At 39.8% G+C, this 19,569-nt stretch overlaps 1 protein-coding gene across 2 annotated transcripts in view; it reads left to right on the forward strand.

The window, feature by feature from the left end:
* Window positions 1–19,569, forward strand: part of Amot (angiomotin) — a 65,587-nt gene that overhangs the window by 17,260 nt on the left and 28,758 nt on the right. For both annotated transcript variants that reach the window (XM_048336109.1, XM_048336108.1), the window contains exons 4-7: window positions 1,443–2,373; window positions 8,935–9,385; window positions 13,220–13,364; window positions 14,399–14,491. In XM_048336109.1, coding sequence (XP_048192066.1) covers window positions 1,505–2,373; window positions 8,935–9,385; window positions 13,220–13,364; window positions 14,399–14,491 — 1,558 coding nt within the window. In that variant the 5' untranslated portion in view covers window positions 1,443–1,504. The remainder of the gene's footprint in view (window positions 1–1,442; window positions 2,374–8,934; window positions 9,386–13,219; window positions 13,365–14,398; window positions 14,492–19,569) is intronic.

Below are 19,569 nucleotides of genomic sequence, written 5' to 3' on the forward strand. Positions count from 1 at the left end.
TGGCATACCCTTCTCATATTTTTGGCAGGCCTAGGATGTGTGAAGCCCTGGTTCCATCCTGAGTACTGTTAAATAAATAATAAGTAAACAAATAAATATAAATAAATAGGAAAACACTGTTTGGAGGTTGAGGTACCAAACTGCTCAATAAAACAACTGGAAACTGGGTAATAATACTCATGAAGAAGATGACCACTTCCATGTACCACCCATGTATTCTGGGTCATACTCTACCACTAAGGAAATTGGTTAGTATTTTCAGAGAGATTGGAGATTACTTATTATAGAAGTAAGGATTTCTGGGAAGCAGAATTCCAGGGTTTGCAACTAGAAACCTGAGGCTGGTTAGGTTGACCTTCACTGACTTTTTCTATGACATCATATCCATTCTTACCAAATTACTTCAGCTTCTTAGCGTGAAAGTTTTCAGAATTTAATATTAGTACTGAATTTTGGTACTTTTTGTGGCAGATTAGGAAGAATTTTTATCGCCAATGAATTTGTATATACCACTGATAAGGAGGAAAGGAAGTACATTATCACCTATCATTCATTTTTTCAGATGAGAAAATAGCCTTCAAGGAAAGAGGATTTACTTGTTTAGGTTACCCAGAACACCATAGTAACATTAAACTGAAAGGATGGCCTTTTTATTTTTCAATTTCTAAATGTCCTCAGAGGCATACTTAAATTGAAAGTGGTGTTACTTTATGCTCCTCCTACCTTACAATAATAGTAAAATACCTTAATGACTTCAATGACTGAAAGAAAATTTGTCAGTACTCTCTCCGACCCAACCTATTCTTGTATTATACCATGGAGCATCCACAATGGATAAAGAAGCAAGTCTTCCTTTTTAATAAAAAAAAATACATTTTACAATCTAATGAATTCTGAGAAAAAGCATTTGCATCAAAGCAAGAATCATTTCTATCTGGTGTAAGTTAAGCTCTCCTCACCCTTTGTTTTAGTTCTTATTTAGCATTTTATGTTCCCTGTTACATGCAAAACTCCTTTCACAAATACTGTTTATGGGGTAACTTTCCTTGATTGCCTCTTCCCACCCACACAGCCACAAGACTGGGATATTTTAGTGCCTAGAAACAAACCTTGTATTTAAGGACCTTGGAAAATTACCTGTTCTGATCATCTTATTTGACCATTCTAGGTGTCCTCAGTCCTCCTGAGGAGGAAGTATGTCACGACTGGATATCTAGCTCCTACTAAAAGTGAGAGGAAACTGCTGTATGACCCCAAGTTCCTCCTTGTATTAGTACTAGAGCCAGTATTCCCAGCAATTGATCTATTATTTTTCAAAGGTCAATTCTCTGCTTTGTTTCTGCAGTGGAATTCTCCTTCCCAGATAGTTAGACTTACCCCTTTTAGAGGATTGATTTATCCAACAACGTGGGTGTGTTAAGCTTACTGTTTCCCCTTCCCAGGTCAAGGGCAGCCCAAGTGCCCAGTTTCTCTCTCTCTTCACAAGGCACCACCTGCGATAGAGATGAGAAATTCTGATGAACAGCCAAGTGGAGGAACTACAGTGTTACAGCGTTTGCTACAGGAGCAACTTCGCTATGGCAATCCTAGTGAGAATCGCAATCTGCTTGCCATACACCAGCAAGCCACAGGGAATGCCCCTCATTTCTCCACGGGCAATGGGAACCCAGGCCCTCAGAATGATGTGTTGAGTCCCCAAGATCACCACCAACAGCTTGTGGCACACCCTGCTCGACAGGAACCCCAGGGCCAGGAAATCCAGTCAGAAAACCTTATCATGGAGAAACAGATGTCTTCGCGAATGCAGAATAATGAAGAACTCCCAACTTATGAAGAAGCCAAGGTCCAGTCTCAGTACTTTCGTGGCCAACAGCATGCCAGTGTTGGAGCTGCCTTCTATGTCACCGGAGTCAGTAACCAGAAGATGAGGACTGAAGGACGCCCATCAGTTCAGCGGCTCAATCCTGGAAAGATGCATCAGGATGAAGGACTAAGAGACCTTAAGCAAGGGCATGTCCGCTCCCTGAGTGAACGCTTAATGCAGATGTCACTAGCCACCAGTGGAGTTAAGACCCATCCTCCTGTTACCAGCACTCCCCTCTCTGCACCACAACCCAATGACCTCTACAAGAATCCTACAAGTGCCAGTGAATTCTACAAGTCCCAAGGGCTACCCAACCAGCATAGCCTGAAGGGCATGGAACACCGTGGGCCCCCACCAGAATATCCCTTCAAGGGCATGCCATCCCAGTCTGTAGTGTGCAAGCCCCAAGAGCCAGGGCACTTCTATAGTGAGCACCGCCTGAACCAGCCAGGGAGAACAGAGGGGCAACTGATGAGGTATCAGCACCCCCCTGAGTATGGGGCAGCCAGGTAAGATAGTTCTCTTTATGTCATTTCCTGACCTCATCTCCAACCAGCTTCTGACGCTGTGTTGGGAGTCTTAAGGGAAGGAATGGGCAGGTGTTTGGTATAACAAACTATGTAATGCATGGCTCCCCCTCAGCTAAGCAAATTGCTTGTCAATCTTAATTACTAGTCTCATCTGCCATAGTTAGTTACCTAGAAGATGAAAATTAATCTTGATTTTAGTACCTACTGGCTCTCTTGTCTCCTAGGATATTGAAGGAAGTGTGAATGTTTCTCTGAGTTATTAAGCATTTTCTTGAGAAGCAGAAACAAATTTATCTTGGATGTTAGTTTGCAGCATCTCATTACTTCCAAGCATTCCCCTCCATATGTATCTTATCACAAACAAATGTTTTTTTTTCATTAGTTGTGCTTTTCCAGAGAATTATTGTGATTCTTTTAGATGTTAAATGCTCACATACTGTAGGGGGATGACATACACGAGCAGGTTTAAGAATATGACTCACCTTGTCCTTCTTGAGGTTCTTGTAGTCTAGACTGCTTTGTCTTTCTTCTGTAAGGAGTTTGGTCAGTATATTTCCCATCATAAGGAAGAAGGTTTAAACCATGGGTAATGATGACATTTATGGGTGTTGTCTGTTCTCTGTGCCCAGGGAAATGGTTGGTGGTCATAATATTTGAAGGCCCAGGTGACACACAGATTAGGTCAATGATCTCTTTGATGTTTGGCTCCTGTCCCCTCCTTACTCTTTTGGCATAGAAGGTCTAGGTTTGAAGTCACTTGGGGTGGAGTAGGGTAGAAGTCAGAGAAATCACCTGATATTTCCTGATAATTCCTTCCAGATACAGGTTCTGTTTTTTAATCAGAGGCAATTGACTTTGGGCTCCACTTCTAACTTTGCTGGTCTATGATTTTTTTCTCCCTTAACCCAGGTTGATCTTTTAACCCTTTAAAACTTCCTCTGCAGCTTTCAAAGGGCCTAAGCCTAAGATGTGATAAGTGTCTTAGAACAGGAAATGACATAAGCAGAGAGGCTATTCAGCTTTAAACCAGAGTAAGAATTCTATTCCCAGGCCCAGGCCCAAAGAAACAGAAGACACAGGGAGGGAGTGCTCTGTTGGACTGAAAACTTTAGAGGAAACTCATTGAAGCCAGCAAAATGTCAATGAAGCTGAGGGGGGAGGGTGTTGTTTTGCTTTTCAGATCAGTATGGAAGAGTCTGGGACTCCTCAGACTGGGATGGGTGTATGATCTGTTGCCTTGTGGGAGGGGCGTGTGTTGGCTAAGATGTGGAGCAGAAGCCAAAGCCTGGCTCAGCATATGGCCCGCCTTCCCAGGAAAGCTATTTTCAGAACTCATTCACCAGTATTGTTTGAGATCTGAAATGACTCCCACAGTGTTTGAAACTAGATGGAAAGCCCTTTGATCTGCTAAATAAATAATGAGACAAAGGGCTTTTCTTTTTCTTCCCATACTGATTAAACCACCAGAGAAATTTAGCTTGTATACATTTTTTCTAGGAAATATAATTATAATTTTTCTTTCTTAGATTATCTATGGATTTCATTCTTCTTCTGTCCCCTGAAGTAACAGAGACCATGTTGAACAGCCTTCTCTTTCCGCAAAGGTGCTGAGAATCTAATCCAGGGCTTCAAGCATCCTAACACTACCAGTATTCCACATTTTAACACACAAGTATGCTCTAACAGTTGATTCTCTATGGGACAGTAGCTGTGTGATTGGTATGCTTAATGAAGAATGAAACAGTCCAAATCAGAGAAAAGTTGGCCTGAAATTTTGGTCTAAATCAGGCAAATTGTGCCTGTAACCTTTTTGTATATACTGTATGAGGGAGTGGTACCTATTGACAGATTCCTGGCCAGAGCTTTCCGGAATTGCAGTGATTTTAGGTGGTGACACATTTTTCCTTTATTTTCTTTAACAGATTAGCTATATAGTTTGGTTTGTGAATACCATTGCAAGTAAATACTTCTAGCAGAAAACAATTCAAAGGCTAAATTCTTAATCCACAAATTGGAGATCACGATACAAAAAAGAAAATCTAGAACTGATAATGTACAAAAAAAACCCCTTGTTTGCCTTTAGATATGCAATGAAATACTGGAGGTTTGCTGTTCAAGTGAACAAAATGTTATAAACAGTCCTTTGATTACTTCATCGTCTCCGTGCTCTCCTTCCTACCTAAAAAAAAAAGAAAAATCTTGAATGCTCAGAGCTCCAGAAGGAAAACAAGCCCAAGCCATCTGAAGAATTTTTAACTTTCTGATTCTTTGTCTTCCTGAGTAGTAAGGCTTTTGTGAATCGTGGTTTATATATTTATCAACTGCTTTTAAAAAATTAAGTCATTTCTGTTTATAAAGCAGCCATGTCCTTTCAATTGTTGAAATCATGCCCAGATCTGAGGTTTCTTGAAATCCTTGTTGAGTAGAATCTCAGGGTGACCTAAGTCTGTGGTTCAGAGCAGAGCTGGTTGTGCAAGAGGAACCAAATCTGGAATTTGCAGTCCTCTCCAGGATTCACAGATTCACCATCTCAGAGCCTGGAATAGGCACTGTTTTTTAGTGGTGAGATGTTGGCTTGGGCTATTAATGGTATTTGTTTTAATGAGAGTATATGTGTGTGTGTGGGGGGGTTGCACACATATGTACAGCTGTGTGTGCCTGTGTGTTTGTTCTCTGTGTGTCCAGGGGTGTGAGGACTGCCAGACAAAGAGGTAGTAGCAGGGTAAAAGGTGCTATGTCAGCTGTGTTGAGTGGCTTTGAATTTCCCTTTGTCTTTCCCTTCCGTCTCTGGAAGAGTGTTTCTCCTACCCCATCCCCCACACACCCTACCTCCCCGGGCTTTAAAGAGAGTGATTTTGCCCAGTGATCTCTGTCTTATATCAATGACCATTCCTTCCTTTTTCTGCAGGACAATAGTACAGTGGCCCAGGTAGTCTTAGGAAGTAGCAGGTTGCCAGGCAGGTGGGGAAGTATCTGGGGAGGCAGATCATGTCTTCCCTGAGATCATGTGATTCTATTGTCTGCCCAGTGGCTTGTTCTTGGTTAATGTGTCAGTGGGGAACATTTCCAGCTGCTGTGTTATTGAAAGACCTGGAAAGTGTTCTGCTCAAGTGGCTGCTACTTTTATTTTTACTATCATTTCTCTTTCTGTTAGTTTTTAATCTCGGGTATATTTTTACTTCCTCTGACATCCCCTAGAATTCTCTACCTATTCCCTCAGCACCCTCTTCTCAGAGGGAAATTCATTCTACTCTTCAGATTGTCCTTTCTAGTTGGTAGTGGGCGGATGCTGAAGCCCAAATGGAATTCTTTGCTGGAGAGATTTTTCTTTTGTGACTGCCCAAGCCTTTGCTTGTTTGCAAACCTGCCAGTGATGAACTTCCTTAGATTTTCCAGCAGCATAGTGCATTAAGATCAATTTCCTTTTCTAGCTTGGGAACTGAGGGGCTGCTGCCACCTCATCTCTGCTTATCTTCATCCTGGGCTTATCTAATCCTGAACCACACATCCCAGAAACCTTGTGGTCTGTCCTTGTACTGTCCAGGGCCTGGAAAGGCCTTTCAGTCACCAGGAAGGAGGAAGGCCAGCAGACTGAGTCTGAGAGAAAGACATGGTTTGCTCTATGGGACCCAGGGGAACCAAGAAGAAGCCCAGTTCAGAACTGGGTGTTGAGTCTTTAAAAGAGAATACTTCGCAAGCATTAGGTTTTCAAATTCTGAGAATAAGGATGAAAGTTAATGTAGTAATGTTTCTTAAATTTGCAAAGCAGATCAAGCAACATGAACTTTAAGCCCATTTGGTTCTGCTCAGGAGATGCAAAATCTCTAGCACATCCCAGCACATTATACTTGAACTCTAGGGATATCTATGAATTAAAATAGCTCTTACTTCAAGACAAAAGAGCAAAGTCCATTTTGCCCATGAAGCAATTGAAGGCTCCTTGAATGGAAAATGGGACTTCTTTGACTACATTTATAAACAGTTCCTAGGCTTCTAAGGGGACTAAATGTTTTGAACTCTTGGAAAGAAAGATTAGGCATGTCAGAAACCTTCCAGTTATAATCATGTCAATTCTGTGTCAATTCTTTTTTTTTTTTTATTAATTTTGTTGATAAGGTGTTGTGCAAAAAGGGTACAGTTACATAAAAGGGCAGTGAGAACATTTCTTGTGATTACACCTTCGTTTTTCTTTCCCTTTCCTAGATCAGGTAGGCATCTATACAATACCCAGTGTACCAAAATCATATACAGTAGCCACGTGGCATACGCCAAAAAAATTCACCTAGAACTTTAAATATAACGTCAACAATAGAGTTTGCTTATCCTTGTCTTATGGTCATATGTACATAGCTGTTGAGCTATTGTGATCCACTGAGAGGTCTATTTTAGACCTTTTTTTGTTTAGTGGTTGTTTGGTTTTAGATACATAATGTAAAATGGCTGATCCAAACCTGTGGAAATACCATTTGACAAGAATTTTTGTTTCGCAGACCTGGTCTCTACTGTCTCTCCCCTTGTTCTCTGTGTTCTAGGCTTGTCTCGCTCAACATTATTTGTTCAAGTTCTGACCATTTCCCTGCGAATACCAATATTTTATCATTTCTAATCGCCATGTAGTATTCCATTGTGTATAGGTACCGCATTTTTTGGATCCATTCATTTGTAGAGGGGCATCTGGGTTGTTTCCGTATTTTGGCTATTGTGAATTGTGCAGCGATAAACATGGATGTGCAGATGTCTTTGATATCCTGAGACCTGTTGTTCAGGATAGATGCTTCTGTGTCAATTCTTCTATATTCAAGTAATCTTCATGTCTTCTCCAAAATTCAGCAATTATTTTAGTGACATATTTATGAACTTGGGGAGAACTTGGGTACAATGGAAGCATGCAGGGGCTGAGGAATAAAACTGAGGATATGAGGAGGATCGATTATCTTGTGACCATTTAGGTTATGAAGTGTCCATTGAAAGTATTTGGAATGATTTTGTAGCTATAAAAAGCCCTTAATAGTCAGAAGCTTTGGTGGGGAATAAATGAACTAAAATAGTAACTGGAGTGTGTGTGGGAGGGATATGTTTTAGCATCTGGAATTCCATTTAAAAAGTTAATTGGTCCTGGTAAGTTGTCCTAGTTCCTCCATGATTTTTAAGCAAATTAGCATAAAGATCCACCCACAGTTAAGAGTCAAAAGTACTGTTATTTAAAAAATGTGAAGAACCTCCTGTTTTGCCGTTTATGTATATTCTCAGGAAATAGACTCATGCAGAATAAGGAATTTGCACAAGGTCGAACAGCTAGTGAACAGTAGAGAAAGTCTCTATAAACTTTGTCAGGGGGCTGGGGATATAGCCTAGTGGCAAGAGTGCCTGCCTCGGATACACGAGGCCCTAGGTTCGATTCCCCAGCACCACATATACAGAAAACGGCCAGAAGTGGCGCTGTGGCTCAAGTGGCAGAGTGCTAGCCTTGAGCGGGAAGAAGCCAGGGACAGTGCTCAGGCCCTGAGTCCAAGGCCCAGGACTGGCAAAAAAAAAAAAACAAAAAAAAAACTTTGTCAGGATCAAAATCCATGCTCATAGCCATTTGTGGTCCTTGGATTGAGAAGTGTCAACTGCAGGACAAGCGTCCACTGGATGTGGGAGCAAATGCGGTTAGCTGGGCATTGGCTGGAGAGGATGAACAAGCTGTTGTCCTCAGTGTTCACAGGTAGTTATTCTTGGTAGTGATGATAATGGAACTTTGTCAACAGTAGGTTGACGATCTGAGATTCAGCACATAGAAATCACTACATTGTATGTGAAAGGGCCAGAAAATGGCAACTTGGAAAGAAAGTTTCTGCTTTCTGGGTACAATGACTAGTTGGACTAAATAATTTTAAAGGCTTTTTCAGTCCTTACACTTTATGACTTAGTATAAGAAAGATAGTGTGTGCTTCCAAGTTGTAGTATAGTTACTGCTAATGGGCATCATAAAAAGAGTAATAACTACAAGATAGTTATTACAAATAATAAGTGTTTGATGTCAAGTGTAAGAAGTATCTTTATACCTTTGAGAAAATTTTATGAATGAATGAATTCTCAGAGGGAGTTGCAGATAGGAATATAAAGGGTATGTTTTGATGGTTTATTGTTTTTTTTTTCTAGACAAGTAACCAGTTTGTAAATGTGAATTGAATTTTAATATTTATGTGTGCTAGACAATATATATATATATAAAATGTTATTTCTAACCTTAGATTTAGGTTAAAATAATGACATAAAAATCACTTTGTAGAGGAATGTTTGAGAATGCCTAAGCAATGAGTATAGAGGCATGCATACATCTTTTAGATTTTTTACCAAGTGATCTCCCAGGTCATCTAGTTTGATGCTCCATGGGTTCACACGTCTGTTTTTCAGTCACAGTCACAGAAGGTTGGGCTGGGAATGTCTAATGCTGTCTATTCCTCATTTTTCAGGTGGCCTCATGGTGCTTCCTTGCGTCACATTCTTGTGCCTCAGGAGAGAACTTAACCAAAGTTTGCCCTTTGTGTTTTGCAGGCCAACACAGGACATCTCATTGTCATTGTCAGCCAGGAACTCTCAGCCTCACAGCCCTACTTCTTCTCTGACATCTGGAAATTCCTTACCCTTGCTTCAGTCTCCACCATCTACTAGATCTCCTGCCCAACACCCCTTGGTCACAAACCAAGCCGACCACTCAGCTCACCTGCCTAGATCACAACAGCATTTTCTTTCTAGTCAGGCTCACCAGGGGGATCATTACCGTCTCTCCCAGCCTGGCCTAACTTCATCACAGCAACAGCAGCCGGGAGAAGCCTACTCAGTCATGCCTCGGGCTCAGCAGTCTGCATCCTATCAGCCTATGCCAGCTGACCCTTTTGCCATTGTCTCAAGAGCCCAGCAGATGGTTGAGATCCTCTCAGATGAAAACCGGAACTTGAGGCAGGAACTGGAAGGATGCTATGAGAAGGTGGCAAGACTACAGAAGGTGAGGCTTCCATCATGGGACACTAAGGGCCTCCTTTAAATCTTATAATTAGTAGAACTTAATATTCCTACATTAGTCATGGAGAGGTTTGGGAAAATTTTATATCTGATGGGGTCCAATTTAGGAATAAGCCTCTGTATGTAGGAAAATTACATTTTATAATTATATTAGAAGGGAAATTTGCATAGGTTCTTCAGACCCCACATCCCCAAGCAAGATGTAACTGATTGTTCTACAGTTTCCAAAGGCAGGATTGGTACTTCTTCCTCAGGAATACTGGTGACTCTGTGTCTTGGCAGAACTTGGCAGCATTTGAAGCCCTTTTGTATTGATTCTATCCTCCTCATTTTAGTTTGAATCGTAAATATAAAACCATAGTTTATAATTCCTAGAAAAAATCTCACTAGTTCAAGTTGGTGCCTGGCCTGCGTTGTTTAGGAAAAGGTTCAGAGAACATTTCCTAGTGGGAGTTCTCAGTATGCTTTTTCAGCACAGGCCCTCCTCCCTTCTTTTGCTTTGGTCCTTCTCCATAGCTTCAATTTAACATCTGCTCTCTTTTTTTCTGGTGTGTGTGGGGGGTCAAGAAGGACTTAGCACCACAGCTGGGTGACAGGTGACAGCCCTAGGCTGAGGAAATAGAAAAAAAAAGTGTGTGTCCGCAGTTCACATTCTTCCCTGGCCCCCTCTTGTCTTCTGCAGCTGGGAATTTAACTCTTAAGTACCCCAAACTAGGAACTTTATGTCTTTACCTCTAGTGACTGTTGGTGAATAGAGCTACGTATTTGACAACTTTTTTTTTTACAGCTTTTGCCATTATGGAGTCCAGGTGGCATGATCTCTTTTCGATGTGTACTATTCTGAAGATGGAGGAGAGAGGGGCAGTTGCCTTTATATTAATCAACAGCATGGTCTTTAGAAGATTCCAGAAGTGAAAATTTCAGGGGCCTAAATGATGCTTTGAATTTGCCAGTACCACATCTGGGCCCTAAAGTGGAGGAAGGCTTATATTCAGCAAAGATGCAAAACTCTGTATCTTCTACAGTTTTTCCATATCTAGATGGAAGTTATTGGGAGGTAGAAAAAGACTGGTTTCTTTGTGGTCTTCTTCTGAATTTAACTCTACTATTGTCCCATATTATATTGGCACAGTAAATTGTAGCCACACATACAAGGAACTATGGGTAATTAGATTTATAGTTGACATCCTTCTATATACTCTCAGTCCAGGGTTACCTTGTCCCCCCATCTTTGGGGTAATTAGTGAAGAATAGCTTTTCATTTTTTTTGTTTGTTTGCTGGATGTGGAAAGATGGCACAAATAAGTACCATTGGCACTGTATAAGTATCAGGAGAAATGGGAGGCTAGGTTAACACTGAAGTGAAAAGCAAGGACAGGTGGTATGAAGAGGAAAAAGAAGGTGGCAGAATGAGATAGACACCAGATGGTTCTGGAAATATATTACAGCACCTGAGGTTCATAATGGTAATAAGTAAACCATGTAAGTATGGAAGTCACTGTCATCCATCCTACAAGTTCTTTTCTGGAAGATCATGTGGGTACATGTGTGGCTTCCCTTGCCCTTCTAAAGGGCTATGATAGTATCTCCAGAAAAATAGAGAGGGTCTTGCAACAGTAGTCTGAATAACTTGGTAAAAGAACTGTCTTCCAGATGTGATATTTGTGAGGAAGTTGGAAACAACAAGGAAGTGAGAAGCCTTTATCATTCTCTCAAGACTATGTAGAACAATGAGCATCAAGCTTACTTTTTGAAATGGAAGTGTTCATTTTCTCCACCTAGCACTTTAATTTTATGCAAAAGCTTTGCCATTGTGGTAGATTTTGTCTTTAAATGCCATTCACCAGTTTTCACCTTCTTTGCTGCTATCATGGTGCCACCTGCAAGAAGCAAAACACCTTCAGGTCTGCTCTTTTCAGTGACATAAGTCTCATTTATTTGTAGGCAGTCCTGTCACTGGCAGGATTTTGGAGATGGGCGCCAGTTGAATCTGAGGTGTTCAGTAACCTTACCTTTCTCCCCAATTTCTCACTGGATGCCTGGCATTTCTCCCCATAAAGCACCCTGAGGAGAAATGCAGAATGGTTGCAGGAGCCAAGCTTAATTTGAAAATTGCCTAATAGGCCATGGGTTTATTTATCTCATACAAATTATATGCAAATAATCTATGTGGTTTTTATGTGTGCAGTGGAGCTCTACTGATTAGAAAAGGACTCTGGAGTCTAATTTCTTATTTTCTAATTGATTTTAGGCAAGTTCTTTTTTTTTCTTTATTGTCCAAGTGAAGTACAGAGGGGTTACAGTTTCATATGTAAGGCCGTGAATACATTTCTTATCCAACTTGTTAGTTCTTTTACCTTAAATTTTCTCTTATTTTTACAAGATCTACAGGAGCATCATAAAACACAATTCTAATCATGAATTTCAGCTGAAAATTCTTCACTGTTTTCCCAATGACTATGGGATAAATTTCAAATGCCTCATATGAAAACTTTTAATGATCTAACTCCATCTATCTTCATAGCCATATTTCTCTAACCTCCCTCTGCCTACACCACAGTGTCCAGCCAAATGAGACTACTAGTCATTCTGGGAATGCATTTGCTCACTCAGAATAGAATACCCTTCCCCTCACCTCTATCCATTGAAATCTGACCCAGCATTCAGGATCTGACTCTAAATGCCACCTCTCCCTGAAATCATTTTCCTTTCCTTCTCCAACCACGAAATACTATTTATTCCTTCTCTGTGATTTATAGTACTCCTAATTCTATTTATGATTTTTGTAAGCATACATTGGTTGTAAAGCAGAGGTTTATCATGTCATTTCCATAAATTCATACAATGTATCCAGATCAAACTCACTTCCCTCTATCATTCTCCCTTATGCCACTCCCTGCTTCGTACCATGTCAACAGGTCTGGATCAACAATTTGCACCATCTTAAAGGTATATCATGTGGTCTTCATTGACTTGAATATATTCAAAGCTCCTTGAGGGTAAGAATGAATGGGTAAGAATAATGTGACTATACTCATTCATTCTTAATAATTGGTCCTTGGTTAAATATCTCTTAAAATTGATTCAAATTATATTTCATGGCATTAAAGTTTTAGGTTTCTTAAGGGTTATCTCTGCTTCTGACTTGCTCTTGGGAAAGGCAATTTTACTTTCACTTTCTTGCCTAGGCAGATTTCAGAAAAAAATTGAAATGAACATGTGAAAGCTCTTTGTTTTGTTTTTTGCGAGTCCTAGGACTTGAACTCAGGGCACTGTCCCTGGCTTCTTTTTGCTCAAGGCTAGCACTCGACCACTTGAGCCATAGTGCCACTTCCAGCTTTTTCTATATATGTGGTGCTGAGGGCTTCATGTATACGAGGCGAGTACTTTACCACTAGGCCATATTCCCAGCCCCTTGAAAGCTCTTTGAATGCTCTGAAATAAGTTTTTGCATGCAATATACATGGTTACTAACGTTTTCAAAGTTAATTTGTTTTCAGAAATTATAATACTATTTATGAAGTTTATACTGTCATATAACATTCTTTGAAAGTGGAAAATATATAAATAGGTAGAGCAAGACAGTTATAGCAATAGCCTATCCCAGACAAATCTTATGGAACAGTTAATTTGCTGAGATGTGGTTGAACTTGGGCAGTCTTCTTTGAAACTCTTTTTCTTCTGTCTGTTATAATTATGCTGGAGACCTGGCCATCTGTAAGCTCTGGGAGAAGGTGTCACTAAGATTGTGCATGTTTCCAGACCACCTTCTCCATCAACCTTCTACCATCATCACCACCTGCTTTTTTATGTTAAGGTGGAAACAGAAATCCAGCGTGTCTCAGAGGCGTATGAGAATCTTGTGAAGTCTTCCTCCAAAAGAGAAGCTCTGGAGAAAGCCATGAGGAACAAGCTAGAGGGCGAGATTCGGAGAATGCATGACTTCAATAGGGATCTGAGAGGTGAGAGAACAAAGAAGCTTGGCTTTGTAGTTCTTTTGTGTAGACTAGTCTGGCCCTAAACTCTTAGTTTTCTTAATCCAAACCCTGAGTTCTGAAATTTCTGAAATTACTGACAGAACACCATACCAGGATTTTGACTTTGTTTTTCTGAGATAGTTTCAAAGTAGTGATAGAAAGGGCTGAGGAAAGAGTCAGTCACTTTGGATTTGTCCAATCCATTCATTTGGTATGGACAGAAAAATTATAGGACCTATACCAAGATGGTGTGTGTGTGTGTGTGTGTGTGTGTGTGTGTGTGTGTGTGCACATGTGCATGTGAATGAAATAATAGTTTCAACTTAGATTAAGTGGAGGTTAGACATGACTGGCCTTCTAGTCAGGTCATCAGACAGCATCTCCTTCGGGAGACTTGGTCTACCTGCCTACTCTCATGATTTGTACAGCCTCTCTTCCTTTATAGACCTGTCAGGTATTTTTCTTTGCTTGTGCAAGCTCTAAAATAGTGATGCTGCCTATTATTTGTAGGCCTTATTTCCCCTTTATTATGTTTATCTTGATATTGAAGAAGCTGAAAAATATTTCTACTTGAAGCCATCATCAACACCTTTAAGACTACTGACCTTGGGAGTATTTTCTATCTTAGATTTTAATTATCTCTAAGATCAAGGGGCATGGACTATATGGCCACCATGATTCCTAACTCGATATGATGTGATTTTAAGAACTTCTTAATAATAGTGATACTTTTTTTTGGTTAATGAGAGGTATATTTATATGTATTCAGGGGTGGATTCATTTGTTGAAATTTAAAGTTCTGTACTTAGGTCTACCAGTGCTAAGTACTATTTCCTTGATCCCTGCCATATTCTAGTATTGTTTTGAGACTCACATTTGTAAATCCAAGTTTGTGTCACTCACTTTCTTTTGACAAGAAGATACTGGCTTGCTTTGTGAAAGGTCAGTATTTAGAAGGCAACACCATGTGCTTGGAAGTTTATGTTTGAGGCCCTGTTGATTGTCTCCAAATTCCACAGAACGTCTAGAGACTGCCAACAAGCAGCTTGCAGAGAAGGAGTATGAAGGATCAGAAGATACAAGGAAAACCATTTCTCAGCTCTTTGCAAAAAGTAAGTCTTCCTGGTATGAATATCTGAATGACAGTGAAGTATGTTAAAAGATTACACAGTTTTCTTTGGCTTTTAAAGACAGCCAGAACAGAATAAATGTCATCTAGATTTTTTTCCATTATTCATGCATGAACGTGGAAGCTTCTGTTCTTTCCTCTTACGTCAGGGAAGGGAGGCAGCCTGTGGCAACATCTAACCATATTACATGTTTCTCTTTGTATTAAGTCAAAGAGCCCCTTAGAATTATTACTGTTATCATGGCTAGCTGAAGAAATGATATTAGTCCACATGGGTTCCCTCAGCAAGGGAGGAATTTCCTTAGGTGGTTACATAAGCTAGCTCTGGTAGACATAAGACAGACAAGTCTGTTGATTTTTGTTTGGAACCTCCAACTTGTAGCCAAGGCTGGCTTAGTTAAGTCCTTATGGTTGTATGGTGTCGTTATGCATTGGTAGACAGCAAGAGTGGGGGTGGGTAACACACTTCTATGGCCTGAATTAGTGATTCTGATTGTAGAGTTGGATGGTATAGAGCAGGGCAGAGCTGTGCCTTCCTCATTATAGTGTTTCTTTTGTCTGAAAATACATCTAGAACTGTAACAATAAATTAATCCTCTACTTTATCGGTCCCTAATGGACTCCACCCAGCTAGACAATGCCCAATTCTTTCCAATTGCTGTAATAAAAGCAGCAATAAAAACTTCATAGTGGATTGAGTCCACAGGGAGAATGAGTTAGGGGAAACAGATGAACTACTCTCATTTCTGCAAATGCCTGAAGTTGATTTCCCCTGCCCCAGCCTTCCTCATTGTGCCTCTTGCTTGGAAGGGATTTGTCTTCCATTTTTGCTAGGCCACCCAATGACCCTTTCAAGTCATTTCATGCAGCTTTCAGGTAGCTTTTACAAGTTTGTTTGATCTTCTGTTACAGTATTTGCCTCCCTGCCTGGATTTCTGTGTTGTGCTTTCATTCTGGAACAGATTTTTTCTTCCTTTTTTCACTAAACCTCTGCTCCTTTTCCTTTTTTTTTTGCCAGTCTTGGGCCTTGAACTCAGGGCCTGAGCACTGTCCCTGGCTTCTTTTTGCTCAAGGCTAGCACTCTGCCACTTGAGCCACAGTGCCACTTCTGGCCATTTTCTATATATGTGGTGCTGAGGAATCGAACCTAGGGCTTCATGTATGTGAGGCAAGCACTCTTGCCACTAGGCCAATCAACCTGCAGTTGAGTATAATGGAATGAGTTTTGTATAAACTGGGTTTAAGTATGGACTCTACTCTTTATTTTCCAGTTGTAGGACCTTGTGCAGCTTAGTCATATTCTTCAAATGTGTTTCCTCATACACTAAATAAAGAAGAAAATTGTAACACCTTGTGGTTGTTCTGAGGATTAACTTAGTGTAATACCTGGTATGTGCTAACTATTCAATAAATGTCCATTTTTTTCCAAGGGACATCTATAAAGTCCAACAAACTGCCCCATTAAAGATTCTTCTAAACCTTAAGGTTAAGTTCTTGAGGTAGTATGTTGGGCTTTCAAACTTGTATCTTACTCATTTTCCCATTTGAGTTTTCAGTGTGAGGTTTTATGTAGGAAAAAAGTCCTAGAGTGGCACTGGATATACACAGACAAGGGTCCCCTATAGCTGTGATGTAATATTTAATTGATTAAAATGCAGAATTGCTGTTCTTAAATTCTAAAAATCAGTATAAGAACCTGTCATATTTCAATGAAGAGCATCTTATGAAAATGTATTGTCATTAATCTTGGTGATGATAATCATCCTCCATATAATAAGTTCCTTTAATTTATTGTCTTATTTATTCTTAAAAATATTATGTGTTAAGTAAGACAATTAGTGCCTGAGTTTTAATTTTTTACCATTAAAAATTCTTTTTTTTTAGAAATTTCTACAAATTCCTCATCTCTATTTATGCTACTCACTCATGTGTTCTTACATGCTATTTTTCCCATAAACCCTTTTAACATGTTAATCATGACCTTCTAAGGTTCTGATACTTGCTCTGTCTTTTCAGATGGTGTGATTTGCATTGCCTTATTTTGTTAATGAGTTATGGGTATGATGTATAGGGCAAGAGGAACTGTGTATATTGGTATTTAAATAATATCTGCCTTGTGTGGTTGTTCAGAATATATGGTCTAGTGTGGATAAGACAGGGAGGGAGAAGGCAGTGCTATCTAGTACTATGATTAGGTCTGAATCTTTCAGAGATCTTATGAATCTTTTTAAATTAAATTTTATTGACAAGATGTTGTGCAAAGGGGGTATAGTTACATAATAAGGCAGTGAGTACATTTCTTGTGATATCTTACACCCTCGTTTTTCTTTCCCTTCCCTAGATCAGGTAGGCATATATACAATATCCAGTACATCAAAATCATATACAGTAACCACGTAGGGTACGCCAAAGGAAATTCACCTAGAACTTTAAATGTAACGTCAACAATAGAATCCTCCTGTGTCCTTTTCTTGGAGTTGTTTTTGCTTATCCTCATCTTATATGATCATGTGTACATAACTGTTGAGCTATTGTGATCCACTGAGAGGTCTATTTTAGACCTTTTTATGTTTAGTGGTTGTTTGGTTTTAGATACATAATGTAAAATGGCTGACCCAAACATGTGAAAATACCATCTGAAAAGAAGTTTATTGTTTTGCAGACCCGGTCTCTACTGCCCCCCCACCCCCAACAGTCATATATAAAGGAGATCATGCCCCTTTGTTCTCTGTGTTCTAGGCTTGTCTCACTCAACATTATTTGCTCAAGTTCTGACCATTTCCCTGCAAAGACCAATATTTTTATCATTTCTAATCACTATGTAGTATTCCATTGTGTATAAGTACCACATTTTTGATCCATTCATCTGTAGTGGGGCATCTGGGTTTCCATATTTTGGCTATTGTGAATTGTGCAGCGATAAACACGGATGTGCAGATGTCTATGATATCCTGAGACCTGTTCAGGATAGATGCCTAGGAGTGGTATGGCTGGGTCATAGTTCATGTCTATGCTGAGCTTTTTGAGGAACCTGCATATTGTTCTCCAAAGTGGTTGCATTAATTTGGACCCCCACCAACAGTGGAGAAAGAACCCTTCCAACTTTCCCCGCATCCCCTCCAGCATTTGTTGTTGCCTGAGTTCAGAGTATAGGCCATTCTAAATGAGTGAGGTGGTATCTCAGGGTTGTTTTTATTTACATTGCTTTTACTGCCAGGGATGTTGACATTTCCTCCTACATTTCTTTGCCATTTTCATCTCAATTCTCTTTTTAGCTCCTTTGCTCTTTTAATAATTGGTTTACTGGGTTTGGAGGGGGTTAGTTTTTTTAGTTCCCTGTAGATGACAGATATTAGGCCTTTGTCTGTTGCTGTGATGGTGAAGATCCTTTCCCATATGATTGGCTGTCTTTCTAGTTTAGTGGCTGTGTCTTTAGCTGTGCAGAAACTTTTTATTTTGTGGTAGTCCCATTTGTGGAGATTCTCCCCTATCTGTTGTGCCCCTGGGGCTCTATTCAGGAAGTTTCTACCTGTGCCTATAAGTTCTAGTGTTTCTCCTACTCTGTCCTTCAGTAGTTTCAAGTATTCAGGTCTGATGTTGAGGTCCTTAATCCATTTTGAGTTGATCTTGGTGTATAGTGATATCAAGGGTCCACTTTGAGTTTTCTACATGTGGCTTCCCAGTTTTCCCAGCACCAGTAGTTGAAGAGGCTGTGTTGTTTCCATTGTATGTCTTTAGCTCCTTTGTCGAATATCAGCTGACTGCAAGAATGCGGCTTTATTTCTGGGTCTTCTATCCTATTCCATTGGTCTTCAGGTCTGTTTTTATGCCAGTACAAGGCTGTTTTTGTTATGATGGCTCTTTAATAGAGCTTGAAGTCTGGTATTGTGATACCTCCTGCACTGCTTATTTTGCCTAGATTTGCGTTGGCTATTCTAGGTCTTTTGCTGTTCCATATGAATTTATAGGTTGTTTTCCCTATTTCAGTGAAGAATGTTGCTGGGATCTTGATGGGGATTGCATTGAATTTGTATAACATTTTGGGCAATATGGCCATTTTCACTGCATTGAGTCTGCCTACCCATGAGCATGGGAGGTCTTTTCATCTCCTGGTGTCCTTTTTGATTTCCCTTTTTAGATTTTTATAGTTCTCATTAAATAGGTCATTCACATGTTTAGTTAGGTTAATCCTAGGTAATTTATTCTTTCTTTAGCTATTGCAAATGGTATTATTTCCACAATTTCCTTTTTTGCTTGTACATTGCTGGTGTACAGAAAAGCTGTTGATTTTTGTGGGTTGATTTTGTGTCCTGCTACTTTACCAAAATGGTTTATTAGGTGTCGGAGTTTGGGGACTGAGTTTTTTGGGTCCTTCAGATATAAGGTCATGTCATCTGTGAATAGGGATAGTTTGAGGTCTTCTTTACCAGTGTAGATCCCTTTGATGTCCTTCTTGCTTGCCTTATTGCTATGGCTAGGGATTCCAGCACTATGCTGAATAAAAGCGGGGAAAGAGGGCATCCTTGTCTTGTTCCTGAGTTTAGGGTAATGGTTTTAGTTTCTCCCCTTTTAATATGATATTAGCAATTGGTCTGTTGTATATGGCTTTTATTGTTTTAAAGAATTTTTCCTATTTTCCTGTTCTCTCCAGGGCTTTTAACATGTATGGGTGTTGTATTTTGTCAAAGGCTTTTTGAGCATTGGCTGAGATGATGATATGGTCCTTGGTCTTAGCTTTATTGATGTGGTGAATTATGTTTATTGATTTGTGGATGTTGAAGCATCCTTGAGTCTGTGGGATGAAGCCTACTTGATCGTGATGTATAATTTTCTTGATCAGTTTCTGGATCCTGTTAGCTAATATTTTGTTGAGGAACTTTGCATCTGTGTTCATTAGTGAAATTGGTCTGTAATTCTCTTTTTTTGTTGTGTTTTTGCCTGGTTTGTGGATGAGTATGATATTAGCTTCCTAGAATGAGTTTGGGATTTCTCCCTGTTTATATTTCGTGAAAGAGTTTGAGGAGTATTGGTATTAGCTCCTCACTAAAGGTTTTATAGAAT

This window comes from Perognathus longimembris, chromosome 28 (assembly GCF_023159225.1).
Source record: "Perognathus longimembris pacificus isolate PPM17 chromosome 28, ASM2315922v1, whole genome shotgun sequence".
In the NCBI taxonomy this organism is placed as follows: Eukaryota; Metazoa; Chordata; class Mammalia; order Rodentia; family Heteromyidae; genus Perognathus; species Perognathus longimembris.